The sequence below is a fragment of the Odontomachus brunneus genome, unplaced genomic scaffold, assembly GCF_010583005.1.
Source record: "Odontomachus brunneus isolate Ranch 3 - 2012 unplaced genomic scaffold, Obru_v1 Obru_scaffold_007, whole genome shotgun sequence".
Classification (NCBI taxonomy): domain Eukaryota; kingdom Metazoa; phylum Arthropoda; class Insecta; order Hymenoptera; family Formicidae; genus Odontomachus; species Odontomachus brunneus.
In genome coordinates, this window is record NW_022639457.1 from 1,141,135 (window position 1) to 1,160,370 (window position 19,236).

General features: G+C 38.9%; 2 protein-coding genes across 8 annotated transcripts in view; both read right to left on the reverse strand.

The window, feature by feature from the left end:
* LOC116853842 (diuretic hormone receptor-like) overlaps positions 1-13,243 on the reverse strand; it is a 47,928-nt gene extending 34,685 nt beyond the window's left edge. The window contains exons 1-4 of one of the 7 annotated variants that reach the window (XM_032835107.1): positions 12,489-13,243; positions 11,322-11,832; positions 8,243-8,297; positions 6,810-7,194 (exon numbers count right to left, since the gene is read on the reverse strand). In XM_032835107.1, coding sequence (XP_032690998.1) covers positions 6,810-7,077 — 268 coding nt within the window. In that variant the 5' untranslated portion in view covers positions 7,078-7,194; positions 8,243-8,297; positions 11,322-11,832; positions 12,489-13,243. Of the gene's footprint in view, positions 1-6,809; positions 7,195-8,242; positions 8,412-11,316; positions 11,833-12,488 lie in introns of all 7 variants that reach the window. The other 6 variants (XM_032835104.1, XR_004380043.1, XM_032835109.1 and 3 more) reach the window with 6 other exon arrangements.
* Positions 13,244-13,627: 384 nt separating this feature from the next.
* Positions 13,628-19,215, reverse strand: LOC116853841 (activin receptor type-2A). The gene is made up of 9 exons (XM_032835103.1): positions 18,532-19,215; positions 17,198-17,388; positions 16,657-16,831; positions 16,442-16,578; positions 15,982-16,358; positions 15,661-15,847; positions 15,452-15,589; positions 14,791-14,922; positions 13,628-14,653 (listed from the first exon to the last, which is right to left on the reverse strand). Exons 1-9 carry the CDS (start codon positions 18,581-18,583, stop codon positions 14,462-14,464), a joined length of 1,581 nt encoding a protein of 526 aa, XP_032690994.1. The 5' UTR covers positions 18,584-19,215; the 3' UTR covers positions 13,628-14,461.
* Between the last annotated feature and the right edge of the window lie 21 nt (positions 19,216-19,236).

The window sequence follows — 19,236 nt, forward strand, 5'->3', positions numbered from 1 at the left end:
GGGGGGGGGGGGGTAGACACAAACGTGTGTTCCCGCGTGGATTGAGTCGAGGGTGATAATTGGTTTATGCGCGGATCGAGAGAGTTGGTCTACCAACGCTATCGGCTGGGATCGCGCCGGAGAAAGAGCCCCAGGGAACCGTCGGGGGTTGTTGTAGAGGCACTTTCAGCACCAGCTAGAGAAAGAGGCACTCAAACCCCCGTCCGCCTCGGGTTAAATTAATTAAGACGCTGCGCTTTCTGGTGGTTAACGAAATCACCTATGTGAGAGGGCGAGACCGTGGCTTGTTACAACGAGAAATGAAAGGGCACGAAGGACCTGTAAACGCGACGAGAGTACGTTGAACTACGTCCGTAAATTTCATTGTTCAAATTTTTATCATCGTCCCGTTCATACATCCCCCCATCATTGTGACGATGAGAAAGCGAGCTCGAAATGGGATGTAGTGGTTTATGAGCACGATAAAAGGGGTGCATAAACGCAAAACAAAATCGTTACTGTACACTTACGTATTATGTACTTACGAATAGAATATGTTACACGAAGATACGAGCAAATGTTGATCCTTTTTGAATCTGTATTTTTCCTCTTACAGAAGTATCGCAATGCTCCCCGACATGATAGGGTTATTGATTTTATGTTCTCGGCGTATGTTAGAAACATAAGAGAAATGAAATATGTCGACGAGTGTCAAAATGTAGCGATCACACAACGATTTAGACACGATACTCGACATATCTTAGTCCAGATAGATCATTTTATGATCATCACAACGTGAAATAATCGACGATGGAAACTGCAATTTTTTAAATCTTATTTATGAAGTAAATATAATATATCGAATATAATATAATATATCGAAGTAATATAATATATCGAATTAATTATCAAATATCATACGATAATGTGAATTTGTTGTCGTATCGATGCAATGACGAATTTACTAAGAGTTACATTCCGATTTTCATATTACATTTAACATTGTTTAGGGAAATTTTTGATCATTTCTTTTTCATATTTTTTTGTACTTTTATTTTATTATTCTATGTGATAAATATGAGTATAATCTAATCAGTTATAGAGGTTTCAGCGTTGCTAAATTTCGTGATTTAATATATATAAAGTTGTCATAAAATTTACGCAAACGAGTCTATAGGAGTTAATAGGACTCAAAATGCAATGTTGTATTTGTGGTTTATGGAAATTTTATTACCCGAGTGTCCTATTTATTTAAAAAGTTCTATTATTTGAACGTTCTGTCGCTCAAATAGAATACGCGCTCTTTGTGTGTGTGTGTGTGTGTGTGGAACATCCCTTCTTTTCCATTGAAAAATAACAATATTTTGTACAACATTAATTTCTTATAAATGACGATATCTGCTTTAAGGTATTCATGGTTCAGAATGAAGTCTAAAGAAAAAGGATTTTGAAAGGGAGGCTTAGGTGAGCTGAGAATAAAAAGAATGTATGTATTTTTATGATCAAATATGTTAAATAATACTCGCGCGAGTTAACGAGTCGCGGGACTGTGACAAGCCTCGCAAGCAACCAGAAATAGTCGCATTACAATGTCTAAAGGAGCTTCTTTACATTTCGATTGAAATACTCAAAAAGAAAGGAAGAAAGAAAGAGAGAGGGAGAAAGAGACGTTCTCCTGCCGGAAATTCAATTTGAATATCGATACAGGTTGGTGACGCGCTTTACGATATCTATCTGCTGACGTGGCTCTTTGCCTCTGTCAGACAATTTACGTCCGAAATTGAGTCATGGACGGAAAAGCCTGGGAATGTACGCGTTCGGAAATGTGATATTTTTCAATTGCAGTGGTCGAGTGACGGGAACATTGTGCGGGTCCCCATGGAAAATACAATTCTCCATATTTTCAAGCGATATCAGCGCAGAGTGCGTCCTTTATTAAGGGAGAGTAACTTCCAACGATTGCAATATCGTCGTTTTTTCCTACGACTTTATATAAATCAAAATTGTTGGCCCATAATACATCGGACGGGATTGTCGTCGCATAATTTTTCTCAACGATTTCAGACGATCTCACCGCTTACTCTTGTAGAAAGAAAATCACCAGCAGTCACTAGTTCTCGGGAACGCGTTGATCGAAAGCAATCCGAGCTCGCGCTTCTCCCGCGCTAAGAGATATTCGCGCTTTAATCCTTCAGTTAATTAATTTCGACAGCGCAATTAATGTTACCTAGCTACTACATCCGACGCCTGTTCGTTGCATTACGCACGCCTACGTTGTATGCTCGATGTACGCCAGTATTAAACGCCATGTTTGCGGCGAGATTTTACGATTATTTACCGATCCACACACACGCACACGCACGCTCCGTTCGTTTCTACATCGACCGGATCCACCGTGTTATGAGGGATGTGTGACATTCCATTTGCGAGTTTATTTCCGTCAAATGAACTCTGATCAGTTTCCTTCGAGCTGCCGTTCAGATGTGTTTACGCACGTTCGTAACGTGAGATTATTCAGAAATTCTTGATTTACCCCTTAAAAAACAAGTCGTCACACGCTCGTATGTCACGCGCTCATAAAACCAGTTCCACGCATCGCACAGTGACGCTAAACGTCAACGTTGACTAACGTGACACCATATAACGCGTATAAATCTCTCTTAGAGCGACATGGTCGGATCTTATATTTAATATCGTCTCAAGTTCATCCTAAGATACCACAAGGACCGTTTTATTGGCTACATGATACCTTCAGATAAATTTGAGACGACTTTAAATATAACGTTGAGCCACGAGCACTCTTGATTCATTCTTTTTGTATGAATTTTACATATATCTAATATTGGCCACGAGAATATGTGCAGTATCGGCTTAACGCGACATCTGGAACTGGTTTAACGCGACATCGTCCGCAGGTGATGGTTTAATCTCTTAAAAATTCGTCGTGTGTTGACATTCTCGTCTTCTCCTACTCCCTCAGGTTCATCGACGAAGCAGCATATTAGCGTATTTATCGTTTGCGGCCTGCGTGTCTTCGAGTAGGTGTGTCCGGTATTGTAATTTATTCCCTATAACAGCGTGTGATCAAATTAACAGTTTCCGACCGACAGTCCCTATTCGACGGTAATTATTCAGCGGCCCTCAATTGTCTGCGCGCTCGCGGTCATGCGCGTACCTGTATTTATATTATATTACGGACCTGCGTAGAGGCATACATATGATTACATTGTCGTACGCCAGCAAACTGATCTGCCAGTTAATAATCGCCGTGTGCGTTCTCCTTGGACCGTAACTCGGGCTATTCGTGATATGAATTTCTATCTCGCGTTATAGGGTGCGGCCGAAACCGCGGCCACAGTCAGGAAAGAAGGAATAAAGGGCAGATAGAAAGAGAGGAGGGTGGATCAGACTTCTTTCTCTCGGGGAAATCAATTTTGCGAATTGGAAAATTCACGTAATATCCTCCATCTCTCATACACCCGGACGATCTTTAACGACCTTAGCGCGCGACAATAGGTTTTACTTCGCTCTCCCTGCCACCTCGTTATATGCCATAATTTCGACATTCTTCAAAGGATACTCCATTCCCTTCATCATTCTACTTTGACAGTTATTGTCACAGATGCTACACGGAGAAAATGTTGTAGTAAAAATTGCAACGAAACTTTTGTGATCTTGGACCATACAGAATTTTTTTTATGACCGATAAATATGTCACTATATATTTATTCAGAAATGTTGTGCACGTTTGACTTTTGATTTTTTTTACTTTTTACAAAGTTATCGTGACTACTTGAATGTTTTCTATATCGAACACGGAAAAAGAGGTTTGGTTAAATTAACCAAATATCTGGTCGAATATGAACGATCCAGAAATTCCGATTGAAGTAACTCGAATTCTGTTTAAGTTAACAAGATTTTTGGTTGACTTGATTTTCGGGTTACTTCAATCGGAATTTCTGGATCGTTCATATTCGACCAAATATTTGATTAATTTAGTCAAACCTTTTTTTCCGTGAACATCAAGCAGATCATTAAATTTATTATTTCTATGGTAATTTATATTATAATCTCAGTATAGTCGAGCTTTACAAGAAACATTGTGTGTATGTATGTGTGAATAAAGAAATATAATTTTAATGTGATTTTTTTTCATGTTAGTTTTACAATATTTTCTTCGTGTACAACGTGACGTGCGAAGTTATTGTTGATTCATATCTAAAAAAGAATTATAACGTTATCAGCCATCCAATTTTTCTAAGAACGACTTTCTCTCTCTCTCTCTCTTTCTCTCTCGAAGGGGAAGCGTCGCGCGAGAAGTGAATTTATTTGACCACTTTCTCTGACTTTTTCTTCCGCGTGATGTTATATTGTCCAGCCGTTTATACCGACAGTTATAAGATACCCCTCGGTGCGATCTAGATTGCCGCGTGAATCGGGGATTACGCAGGAACGAAAGAGGATCTATTTATCGCTCTACTAACGACCGGCACAATCATAGTGATTAAGTTATGAAGTACAGACCCTCTCCGGTCGTAACCGCGGGCTGTGAAGAAATCAAATAAAACCGTAGGCGTGGACACAAATCGTCGCGGCAAAGTATCGGGCCGGCGTGAGCGGGGGCATACCGGAAACATTGATTTTAATTAAAACGTTAGCCTGACACGGCTCTCTGTGTTTGGCCTCTCCTTGGGCGTAAACTTCGGGGGCTGTATCCGTCTAAATCGATTTATCCGCGATACGCGATTTCGCGTGAACACACAGCTGGCTTGCTCGAGCTCGGGCCCGATCTTGCCGTCGTGATGCTTCGAGCTCGTCCGAGGGTGACGTGATCGATATGTATTGGAACGCGAAGTGATAAGGCAGCGACGCGATCGGAACATACGCCACGATCTCGCCGTATACTGGATTACGGATGTATTCACGTGAAGTATTTGTTTCTCGTTGAAGAATCCAGGCAGATTCGCGCGTCGCTATTTGTTTTCTTTCCCGAACCTTTCCAGGAGATCGATACTCGAACATGTCGTACGATCGTGTATTAAGAGATTACGATCGTCATTTTAATCAAGAGAGGTGCCGAGGTTGATGGGAGTGAATCTTTTAAATCGACACGCGTCATAAAAAAGAGAGAGCGAAAAGAGAGAGAGAGAGAGAGAGAGAGAGAGAGAGAGAGAGAGAGAGAACTTCGAGCCAGTCTCACTTTAAGTCGCACGTACTGAACGAAGTTGAAGTCGAGCAGATTTTATTGGCCGGCAGCGGAGTCAAATTAAAACTTTGTATCACCCCGGCGAGTCTTAGTCGCCACTGCCGGCCTTAATTCTCCGCTTCCAGTTGCATCCGACTCTCAAAGGGAGAACGTCGAGCCGGAGGCTTTTACGAGTGTCGCGCTCTGACCTCCCTATCTGCGACCATCCTATTTCCAGATCGGCTATCACGGTCGAGCGAGTATCAAGAAGGACTTCGGGAGTCCCGGAACGATTCTGAACGAATCAACGAACTATAACGAAACAACGCTTATTACGGGGAAATATATACGCATCAATCTTTTTTGTTCAATAAGGGGAGGAGAGACCGATATACTCGCTTGGACAATCGGTACACAGAGTAAACGACGTTTTACTCCAATTTGTGGAATTACAGTTATGTGTGCATCGCATTTAAACAATTGAACGAAAATATATGGGAAGTTAATTCGCATATTGGTACTCATATCACGTTGCGCATTGTACACATCGCGTATAATTAATATCTACTTTTGTAATTAATTGATATTTATATTATACTACGCGTAATCCGTATCGTATAAATCGTGAACTCATATCAACGTCGACGTAGAGAAATAGAGAGAACGCGCCCCGTTGCAAAATCAAGATTCCGCTCTGTTCGGCAGTGAACATAAACTTCCGCATATATATTTGACGATAACGATGCAAGTGGTAACACACACGACTAAAATTCACAGTGCGGCAGCACAATTGTGCGAATGTTGTTTCGACTTCGCCTTGTACGTCCCAAGTTGCGATCACATAGCGCCATAGAAAGGCTGTGTAGCACGTAGCAAATGGATTCCTAACTTCATTTTTGCTCGCGGGCAATCCAAAACAGACAATTCGGTCGCGCGACAGTAGAAGGCACAAGTCGTTTGCTCGAAATTCCCAGATATTTATTATGCTTCCGCATTCCCAGATATTTATTATGCTTCGTCGGTCTCGAACTGCGAGAGAGAAAAACAAGTTTTGAACTAACATACGCTACTTGTTACAACAACGTAACAAAAACTGCATACACGCTATTTGAGAAGAATTCTCGTTAAAGTATTTTTTTATGTAAAAAGTTGAAGTTACAATTCTTGCTGGCTGCTGCAGATCTATGTTTGTAAGAGAAAGAACAGTCGAAGAGTCGTGTTTGCTTGAGAATTACTGAAAGTAACTGAATTTAACCGGTGATTTCTCTATGGAAATTTTGCAATGTTTCGCGTTAGGAGCACGACGTCACCGAATAAATAGAAATCAATTTTTGAACACGAAATAACCGTCGCCGGACAATATCGTCATTCGCGGAATAGCTCTCGAGGGTTTGACGAGTCTCGTAAACACGTTTACAGTTGACATCAAAATGATCGACACACGGTTTGCTTCCCAGATGGCGACTCTCAGAAATCACTTTTTGATAAGAGCCCCTCGTAACAAGTCTCCTCGAAGAACTCTGACATTACTTATGATGAAGAAGTAGAAGAAGAAGAAGGAGTTATCTCTATTGTCCGAAACATGTCGCGAGTGTCCCGGTCGTTTCGACTATATTACACGAAAACAGCAAGTGTGTTTACTCACGGCTGTTATCATAAGGTATTCCGTTAAGCTCGTCGAAGCAGGGGATAGTGGCTAGGGTGCCGGGAAGTGTCCTGGGCCAACAAAGCACAGTGTCCCAGCTGATCTCGCATCCTTGTTGTTCTTGCTCCCTGCTGATTCGGTCTTGTTGCTCGCGTATGAGACACTTGAATTGTTCGGTGTTCAGCGACTCGTTCAGTTCGTTACTGTAGTTCAGCAAGTAATTGTCGCCGACCGGCGGTTTTGTGCCGTTCGCGGGGAACCAGGCCATGTCTCGCTGGCGTTTCCACCCCCGCGACGCTGCCCTTCACGAGAATTCTCGGATCAATGCCCCGTCGAGAGCCGATCTCTCCGAGACCTCTCGATTTGGGAAAGAAAGCGAATGTATCTGGAAAAAAAGAGAATTCTCTCAAGATCGATTGGTATCTTAAGATTCTTTGAAAGTATAAGAATTCGTGGAAAAGCTCAAATAGATTTGAGAAAGAAAAGTGGAATTCATTTAAGATTCTGTAACGTTTGAAAAGATTTATCTAAAATCGGAATCTTTCTCTTTTTTTCTCTCCCTCTCTGTTTCTTTCTTTGACTCGACTCGACTTCAAAAGTGGACGAAAAAATTACAAAAAATTATATTTAAGGTAGTTTGTAATTTCACGATGAGACGTAACTTAATTGATAATGAGCAATTGGCACTTAGCCTACCCCGTGTTCTCGTTTATTGTTTTAACAGAAATATGTATTTATATTTACATATTTCCTCCCTCTCTTTCTCACATCTTGATATTAAACTCGTAGATTTATTCCACGGGTGATAAAAGTTTGATCTCTCGTGTAGAGAGCCGCTTAGAATATTCTCGGTTCAAAATGCGACCTCCCCGATGAACTGTCAGGGTTTTTTACGCTCGCGTTAAAATACCCAACGTACATATGTACTTCTGGATTCCACCTACGTTTCCATGGGCTTGTTTTTCCTTGCCGCGATATCCGAAAAATATCCCGGTATGCCGGGAATTTGCGGACCTTGACGCCATTCAGACATCGCGGCCTTAATGTCAACGCGTTCTCGACACGCGGTGTCGCCCTCATTTTAGCGCGAAAGGTTATAATAACGGGAACACGTGTCCAAAAATTTGGTGGCTCGCGAAATATTTTCGTGAGAGTCGTAACTTCGCGTGGAGAAATAGCGTCCCGTAAATCGTCACGAATCGCCTGGCCTCGGTGAACGTTATACGCGGCTTGTTGTCGTCCTTTACGCACTTTCGTCGTCGGAGCGACTCCCATATGAAGGCTTCCACACGAAAGCTTCCATACAAAGCTCGGATGTCACTCCGTGTAATTCCGTGTCGACAAGTTCAGCAGCAGATTCTATCACAACGGGAGAGAGAGAGAGAGAGAGAGAGAGAGAGAGAGAGAGAGAGAGAGAGAGATTTCTTTCTCACCGAGTTTGCTCGCTCCGTACTACTTCGATACTGTTTTCTGCTGGAGACGCTCGACCTAGGTTGAAATGTCCACAATTCGATAAATAATTCAACTAACTCGAATATTTCCATGGTCGGTAGGTCGATGTAAAATTTTTTGTCCTTGGTGATTTGAACCGGCGCGCTCTGGCTATGAAACACTTCTTACGAATTATTCCGCTCCTTCGACGCTTTCCAGTTTTTACGGTTCTCTTTTGTTTTCGCTTTTCTTTTCTTCTAATTTAGATCTTCAAGATTTTAGTCGCGAAGTGGTTATTTTGTACGCTTTTGGGATAAGTTCTTTCCTATTCAAATCTCATCGGTAAACATCAAGATAGATTTCATTGAAATCTTTAATTTGACAACCGAGCTATCGATTGTATCTTGAATTCGAGAGAAATTACAATGCGCGAATCAAGAATGTAGAGTCTCGATATTGTTATCGTAGTCGTTTGGGAAGCGAACGGTCCAAAAGATTGCAATCTCAACAAAACAACCATACTATAGAAATTGCAATCTTCGGACCGTTCATCTCCCAAACAACTACGAAAACAATATCGAGACTTTGCATTCTTAATCTACTCGACATAAGCCCTAAATTGGCGTATCATTAATTGGAAAATTCAAATTTCTTAAAAAAGGAGTTTAGATGTTCCCCAATAATAATCTAGCATATTAGACGATCCCGTCCGCGCCTGCAATTTCGCATGTACGCTTTCAATTCGCAAATCGGCATTCCTCGTATTTGTACGCGCGATACTCCGCATTTAATCGAATCCAAGTACATAAACGTCGTAACGGAAGGATCGTTACGGATCGTTAACCGGGACGATGTCAACGAGTCAAGATAACTGAGAGGGGAAACTACGTTGAACGTAGCGTCGACTTAATCCCTCGGCTAATCTCTCGGCTCGCGTCCGCGCTGAAATACGAAATGACCGTGCTCGTCGGGTTGACGGTCGAGCAGTCATCCACACGTAGCGCTTGATCCAGCGAAGATGCCACTTCGGAACTGTGTTAGACGAAGCTCACGGACACTCGAGGCCAATAATATCGACCGTCAACGGCAGCGCGCTTCTACTCCTGCAGACGCGAACTCCTCACTCGGAAACTGCGGCGATGCATTCTCCTATTATTCGGCAAGCACCTCTCGTGGTAACCCAGCACTAAGGCCAGTAATCTTGGTGGCATCACAGGGCAAACGTACACCACACTTCCGGTGACTGAACGCGTCCCGAGTGACTGTCGAGCGCGCCCGCACCGTTATCCTTCGCGAACAAAAACTGAGATGACGAAGAAACGACCAGCAACTACCGAGAGATTTGTGCCACGGGAATTCGTCTTAGGGCACATTAACCCGACCTCGCCAACACGGCAATATTAAGACAATTGCTAGCTAATTTATCGTTTGATTGTCTTTTATCTTAAAATTACATTTTTGTTTGAACTCGTGAATTTAACATTAAGAAAATCACTAGCTAATTTATCGTTTGAATGTCTTTTATCTTAAAATTACATTTTTGCTTGAACTTGTGGATTTAATAAATTATCATATTCGGAGTCGTTCTTTCTCTCTCTGGATGCTTTGCATTTCTTTCTTTTTTTTTTTATTGTATCGTCGCGCTGCGACAACGTATCGCGATGCAACATGAGACACTGGAAACGGAAGCGCAAGTCTCTTTTTTTTTGCCAAGATACAGTCGGTCAAAGTCTGCACGGATAATAGTAACGATAATATGGATAATGAGGATGACAGTACAGCGTGCAGAGGTGCAGCGACTTTCTCGATCGTCAGTTCGGATGTGGATGCGATTAGCCTTCACGAGAAGGCTAGTCGACGATATCGGCGGGACTTGAAAAGCTCGCGGACGCGCGAGCTTTAATTCACGAGAGCCTCAATTCCCTCGATGTTGCCTCGAGGGAATTTCATTCAACGCACACACCACTCGAACTCGTTCGCAGTTTCGCTCCCTTTTTTTCCGATCCTCCCCGTTTAACCTTCCCCACGGCGAGAAAAATATGAGAATACAACTCAACCTTAAACTTCGCCGCGCGGATGTCCTTTTCGACAAAATCCCGAGCGGTATCTTTAAATAGAACATACGATACGTACGATACATACGATAGACATGAGAGACGGATCTCCCAGTGGAAGGAAACGCGCCTCGCGCGCTAATATTCCGCGCGAAATATAATGTTCGATTATAAATTCCAATTATAAAAAAATCATGTTACCTGCTTCTCCGGCTTCGTGAATCTCTTTCGCAAGAGAGAGAGAGAGAGAGAAAGAGAGAGAGAGAGAGGGAGACGCGCTACTTTGTACTTCTGGGAATGAGTTCCGGATTGCTAATTTAAAAGCGATTACCGCGCGGCACAGTCAGCGAGAGATTTATCGGCGATTTAACCCTTCCGACATTACCTCCGAAGGTTTATAGGCGTGCAGCTGCAAAGTATTTTCCGTGGAAGAAAAAGAAAGAGAGAGAGGAAGAGAATAAGAGTAAAAGAGAAAAACGCTTAACATTTGTATCGGCAATTTATAACAATCATACACACATCCTATGTGTCTGAAGGACGTAGTCGCGCTTTGTCGAGCTTTATCGTCCCCATGAGCCAGACACGTATAACGATATTGCTCTATTGTGCCGTAAAACCGCGAGACGCTATGAAAAATAATCACTATTTCGCCGCACCGCAGTGTATATCATCGTAAACTGCCGTGTTATGAATTAACGAGACAATGGCACGATCATAAAGCTGCAGAGCTGCATTACAATACAACCGCGGTCGTGAGATCGCTGTGCGAACGTGTAACGACCGAGCTGAGTTTTCACGCCGGACTAAAGTGGCGCGCTTGCCGATATCATGCGGTCGCGTCTGTCACATTCGACGACACAATCGCGGGGTGATTAATCGTTCCCGGTATGAGCGCGAAATGCAGTCCGCGCTGGGAGTGAGAGCGTGCAAACACACGGCGCGTCGTCGGCGCGGCACAGAAAGATGGTGCACGTTGTAGCAGCAGCGAGTTTTACCCGAGTATTGTTGGATATCGTGTATACTTTACTCTTTATGCCGCAAAGATTGGTCCACGGCCACGGGAACAGGTGTCTGCTTCTTGGATCCCAGCGCCCCGATCAACAACGGAACTCGACTCTTTCCGCGCTTGTCGGTTCTTTTCGGCAGTTGGGAACCGCGGGGCTGTGATTAGAGCTGCACTCCCGTCGCGATGTCGCGCGCGCGATCGCACGATTTCGCTAATTGTACTTTTATACTTTCTCTTTCTCTTTCTCTCTCGTCAGTCGCGTGAGAATGAGAACTCTGCCGGCGTTGTACCCCGTCGCGTCCACCGGCCAGCGATGACACGCGACTGACAGCCGGAGGCACGTGCTCCAGGAGGAGGCGGACGACGAGGACGACCACCACCTCCTCCTCCTCCTCGAGTGGCGCGGCGCTCTGCTCTCGACTCTGCGCGGTCACGCCGACGACGACGACGACGCACGATGCGCGACGATTCATCGTACATTTCAGTCTCGCGAACGGAAAAATATGCTTGAAATTTGCATGTTCCTGACTGTCTGAAACATCGAAAAGTGAGAGGTAAATGCAGCTCGCGGGTGGAAGACGAAACACGCTGCACTTCGATCGTAGTTTTATGAGCCGGTATTTCGTTAAAAATAACAACGATATCACTTGACAAAATTTAAAAATGAAGAGTCTATTCGCTTTCATTTCAAATCTATACGTATATTCTTCTTTGATTATAGTGTAATATTTAAAAGAGGACACACGCGAGAATCTTATTTAAGTATGAAATCTCACACTGTGAAATTGCCTAATTTGGAAAAATCTATTTTTCCATTCTCTCTCTTCCTGTCCTGTTACACTATTATCGATAAGGAGATGACCAATATAATTCGGAGAAAATACGAAGCGCAAAATTGTCTTGATACGCCACCATGTAGCAAAAAGATAAATTACTTAATGGAATCATGTGACATTTTCAAAGTTTCAACGCATTCATTTCGGATGGAGCCATTTTCATCCGAACATGTCTCAAATAGAGGAGAATCGAATCGTGTAGATCACATTATTACAGATAACGGAGAGATACGAATGAGGTTCGAGAAAAATTCTTTACATTATTAGTCATGGCTTTCCTTCGATTGGCGAAGGAGGTTGCGAAAATCGAACGCACAAAGTTCAAAGCTCGAACTCTAAACTTGTCACTTACCTTCCGAGCTTTCCGTTGCGCTCTCCGCGTCCACCGAAGAACTGCCTCGATGTACTTTCTTCCGGGCACAGTTAAAAGTTGCGCGACGTTAATCCGCCATGGAAGAAACTAGCGCGAAATCGCAAGGAACACCCGAGAGGACGAGCGAAAAAAGCGACCGTTGCATTCGCGGCGCGACACAATGCGGCGCGATGCGAACTGAAAGGCACTGTGAATTTCAAAGGGAAAATTGACATCGTCGATTGGTCAGTAGTTTGTGCGCGTTCTGACGTTCAATCAACCAATCAGGTCACCCCGGTCACGCACGTTTTACGCACGGTATATAATATACCTGACAAATACCCTAGACTTACGTCGTAAAAAGATGCTCTCCTTTCCGCTACACTTTTTCCCCTTTTCTCTGCACTTCGTCCGAATAAAACGATGTCGGATAAGACGATTTGATTAGTTCAAATATTAGCGTGAAAGCGATATGAAAAGACAAAGGCGATTATTTTCTTTTCTTTTTTCTTCCTATGAGCTATTGCAAGAAAACTTCCGACGTGTGTGTTTAAAAAATCTAAAAGGTTCTGTTTTAAATTTACTAAGTTATAATTAAATATTTTATCGAACAAAGCCTTTCGTTTCTAACTCGCATCGTTTTTGAAATTGTACTCCAATTTCAGTCTCACTTAAGAAGTCACTAATTTGATATTGCAACACGAACGTTATAACTCGTCGTATAACGCACAGTTCGTTATAGCATTGCATGCGAAGATGCCGTTTATGAGCGTTTATTTTATCTCGGTCGTGCCGGAGTTATCTCTGTCAAATATTAATTGTACTAATAAAGCACCGTCTTACGTGAACCTAATTTGCTTCTCTAAAAGAAGAGACGCTTTTCACCGAGATAGACTTGCAAAATACATTCACTTATTCATATCACATAAGAAAACAAATTTTCTTACACGGATTTCTCACGAATTTCTTACTTGTAAGAAAAATATTCATGAAGATTTCAGATAAACGAATCGCCTATTCATATTAAAAGTCGCATACATTTTCAGTTTGTTAATGATGTTAATCTTCTAAATTTTAGAAACGCCAGTAAGGAATTTCGAATATCTCAAGTATTGACTCCTTCATCTGAATATACAATGTTTATTTACAACGGTAGATATAAAATTTTAGTATAATTTTAATCAAACAGTTTTCACTCAAATATGTAATTGCCCGATTAAACATATTTATCATAAAAAACTGGTCATTTTGTTATAAAAATTCATACATTTTAGTATCAGATCTGCATCCAATATTCTAAGGATACAATCCACAAATTCTACACTAAATAAAACAAAAACAATAGAATGCATTTCTTTGTGTTGTCATCTGCAAGTTGTTACATAGACAACGATACGTACTACATATGATTAAAATCATGTTTTATATTTACGTCTTTAAAACAGAGAAATCTGTATGTACAAAGTATGATATTGCGTGATATAATTTGGCAAATATAATGGGCTACGCTTTCACCACTTTAACTTTTGTCATTTATATCTCATGTGATTACTTATATTCAAAATTATAATATCTTGTTCTTGTACCGTTACCTCGTAGTATTATTTTTTATTAAAATAAAGATTTAAGATATTTCTCTGATCTTTTCGACACTTCTCTAACATTGATGAACCGATTATCAATGTGTGGAAAAGATATCAGTAAGATAAAATGTAATACACAGTTTAAATACTTTTATCTTACAAATTGAGGAAGTGAACTTCATGATATTGTGATTGACAACCATCTGCGCACACGTCTCGCAGAAATAATTAATAAATTATTCGATTAAATATAGTGAAACGTAAGACTCTGAAGATATATGCTTGTCTTTTTACTGTTGTTTCAACATTCCTCATTGTTATGTATAACAAAATTATGATACAAAAATGGTTGTGCAATATAACTAAAACTATAATGTATAGAGACACTAACTACATACTAGATTCCTTGGTAGTAATAATCTCGTTGGTGGTAATATGATCAACTCGAATCAAAGTAGATGAATTTAATATCAGAGCTCTACTGAGAGTAGCAACTCGTTCCATTACGCACGAGGCAGAAAGACGTGCTTCTGCATCATGATCCCAGCATTCTTCCATTGTATCACAAATTGATAAAAGTCCCTGAAATAAGATGTTTTGGCTGTAACTATACATTAATATATAATATTTAACACATTCTAAACAGCTCTTTTGTACTTATTGTATTAAAAAATATGTCAGAAAAAAATATCATAAAGAGTACCATATGTTTCACTTACTGGATGTTTACGCCATGTTTCTAAAATGAGTGGCCTTTCCTTTTTATGAACAACACTTTCTTGCATGTCCTCTAGAGTAGGATGAAGTCCAACTTCATCTTCAAATGGTAGACGATATTCTCCTATTGGTCCCTATATTGGAATAAGAAAAATGATTGGTAAGTTTAAAAAAATTTATAGTTTAAACTTTGTTTTATAATCTATTATAATTGATGTTTATAAGATGTATAATATTCAGGATTCGTAGTTTCATAAAAATATCAAATTTGTAAAATAGTATATATGAAATGTAAATACAGTCAATGATTATCAAAGATTGAACATTGTGAAAAATTGTGAAAGGAGATTAATTCCTTTTAATTATTACCTCCAAGAATATAACGCAAGCATTACATTATTATGTAAATCAAACGTTTCGATTGCAAACACAAGATGTTATCATTTCATTTGTGTGCGAATATATAGCTTGTTTCATTCTAAAGAAAAACTGAAACTCTGTGACTATTTGATTTATATAATAATGTAATACTTCCGCTATGTTCTTAGTATCAATAATATTGTTTTTAGTAACAATAATAAAAAAAAATTAAACTCTGCCAATGCAATGTTCAATCTATATCATTATTTTTCTTGGTATTTTTCTTTCTATGCTATTACGTACATCTTGTACAGTACATCTTGAAGCTAATTCCCACAGCACTAACCCACATGCATACATATCAATCCGTAAAAATGAATCTCTAGTAAAATTTATTGCCCCTTCTAACACTTCTGGTGCCATATATCTTCGTGTTCCAACCTATAAAAAACAAAGTAATTAACCTCATATTGTAATAAAATACGCGATAATATGTACACAGGCATATGTACTTGTCCATGTGTGTCGCCGCAAGGCTTGCCAGGGTGAAAGATAAGTGCCAAACCAAAATCTGCTATACAGGCACTCATGTCAGCTTTCAGCAAGACGTTTTTTGACTTAAAATCCCTATGAGCTACAGCAGGTTTATAACCATCTGCTTTATTAGCTGGGATTTCTTCGTGTAGGTGCATTAAACCTCTGATAATAACAATATTTTGTTACGAATTGTGACTTAATAAAAGTATATCTTAATTCATAAGTTATACTTTTACGCATGACTCTATTTTGAATTCTCTACATAAATAATAACCATTATCATAAATAATAATTACCTTGCCATGGATTCTGCAATTCTACACATCTCAGGCCATGTCACGACGTTTGCTTTCAGGTAATCACACAGTGAACCTTTTTCATGATACGCCGTAATTAACCAAAATTCAGCTTGTAAATTATCGCCACGTTTCTCAACTCCTATAAAACGTAGTATGTCTTCGTGATCCATGTGTGCAAGCTTAAAAATTTCTTGTTCAGTCTGCCAAGACTGCTTGTCTTGGATGGGGAAAACTTTAACTGCTACAATCTCATGCTTGAGTTGGGCTTTCCAAACTGCGCCGAAACGACCCCGAGCCTTAATCTCAAGAAGTTGTATCGGTCGTAAACCTAGATTAGGTGAAGATTCTGGTAACGGAGGTTCCCCTGTCGGTAGCTGCAAGATTTACAATAATTTCGTTATTGTGTTCTGTGAATTTTACAATCCACACAATGTTATTTAAAACAATATCAACATACCTCGTTAAAATCACTCGACTTTTGTCGACGATAGTACCATAAAGAAAACAACACAACAATTGATATAAAAAACGTAGTAATTAATATTGATATTAAAATTGTTATTGGCTGCCTTTCATCAGGAACTGGTTCAGACTCTGAAAAATTAATGATTTAAAGTAGTATTATGTTATATATTCAAGAACGCTAGATAACTCATGATTAAGGCAAAATACCATGAATAACAGATGGCTGTGTAGGCTTGGAGGATAAAGTCGGAAGTGGCTCAAAAGAAAAGTCTTCATTACACATATTACCATCGCAGCAACAAAAGAATAAATCCTTCCTTCTTTCTGTATTTTCGATACACTTTGGCTTATTGTAACAATCATTGCTATCTAAAAAGCAACCCTGAAAATATTTTACAAATGTTATATAGGAAATATTATCCGGTAATAATAAATTCATAATTATAAACTTTGCCAATTGTTTCTAAATTGAATTTTTTCTCTTTTTTCGGAAGAAAAGATCAGTAATATTAAAAAGTTGTCTAAAGAAAATATGCATTGCTGCATGAAATACTAGAAATTAATATTGTATGTTATAAAATAATTTAATAAGTTTTTCTAAACACATTCCAACCACACAATATTTCTAATATATGAACTTTCTCAAATTTTACTCTTTTCTCTTATTCTCATACTATATTGCTATATTTTTGTTAAAAACTTGCAAGAGTGAACTAAATATAATAGATTGTTAATTAGACTAATTTACCTTCAATTTAATTATCGACTTTTTGGTGACATTGTCAATTTGCCATAATACATAACAATGGTTACGCTTGTCTGGATCATGTATAACACATTCTTCTTTTCCTGAACATCCTATTTGGGACTCAGCACACATCGTCTCATTGTAAAATTCGCAAAAGGCTGAGCCTTTAATATCTTTCCCAAATATAATTTCTAAAAATTGAATATATAGAATATAATTATTGTGCAAAACAAAACATAATAAATTAAATTACTAAATTTTGTGGCTTGCAACATTTACAAATACAATGTCATATAACTACAATTATTCCTTTCAACACTACAGATTTTCATTGTAATATAAACAAAAAAACTTGGTTAAGCCTTAATATATATCTGATTAATTAAGCCTTAATTAATCAAAGAATTAAAATTTTTATATTTCTACCATTACAGCATATTTAATCTGCTAAAATTTTTATCTGTTAAGATTTGTTAAAAGAATGTTTTGATTTTCATTAAAATTCATAACAATACAAATAATAGAATCTATCTATACTTATTCTTTTGTAATTTGAAATATACAGTTGAAAGAAATAATAACAGGAAAGTTTTTAAGATACATACATATATCATTGGCATGTTTGTTTTAACTGATATTTATATTTAAAAAATAATAAACAACATATAATACAGTGATAACACATGATATTCTATACAAACATTTCTAGAAAGAAACTTCAAATAAACAAATTCTCAAGTAAACATATTCTTAATTTTCTAGAAAAAATTACTGCAATGTTACGTATATCAAATAAATAAAAATATAAGATATAAAAATTATTTATATACGTTACTATACATATATAAGACAGATATATATATCAAAATAAGTTTTGGTTAAAATAAAATATACTTTTAATTTATTATCACATTGTAAGAAGATTAAAGAAACATATGTGAAAAGTTGATATAGAAAATGTGAAAGCTATATCTTATGATGCTTTGAGCTATGATTCTCAACTGTTATTAAACCAACACAATTTACCATAATATATAACATATAACAATAAAAGTAATTTTATGTAAAAAACAAAACATTTGAATAAAAAGTAAAAATTGGAATATATAAAGATAAAAATAAACTACTATTATTATAAACAGAGGAACCAATATAAGTTTTCATAAGTCCAACAAATAATAATTTCTCTTTAGAGCCCTATATTCTATATCTTTTTTTGAAAACCTTCTATTCTTTTTCTAACCTTCAATCTTTCGAGTTTGATGAATAAAATTTTAAATTAAAATAAGAAATACACACACATTTTAAACGAGGCATTACTATGTATATGTTACCTAACAATCCCAAGAAGATGAGAGGCAGTATCGTCGCATATACGGACATCATGAGCGAATCGTAAAAGCATACCAGTAATTTTGAGTCTATTAGCTATTAAGCAAATTGTAGTAATTTATCCACCGACACATCTCTCTCTTCCTTTCTCTCTCTTTCTCTCTTCTTCACCTTCTCTTTCTCTGTCTCTCTCTTTCCCTCTCTCCCACCTTTATATAGAAAACACGCGCAACACGATTTATGTCATTCTCACAATTAAATCATCGCGATGCTTGTAACCTTCGAACCAGAAACATATTTTCGTCGATGCGTTACGCAAATTGCGCCAGCACGTAATTAACTCACACGCGATTTCCTAGTTAAATTAGATGAAGATTTCCATTTTTGGAAACGTTAGGACAGTATATGGCGGACGCATGAGGCGCACAGAACGATACGTAAATACAGGACACGTACGAATTGTATGTACTTATCATAGACACAAGGATATAGTACGACGGAGCATAATATCGTGGGACTGAAGTCCGAGGGATAGAAGACATTTGATGTCTAAAGTCACGGTTCGCTGTTAATATGGCGGTCTAGCATTTTTCCCTTGGCCATCGACTAGCTGCTATTAAAGATCGCTCATCTAAAAGAGGAAATTTGCACAACTTGAGAAGTCCGCTGCAGCCAACCGAATATGCGAAACTAGTGCTTCATTCCTA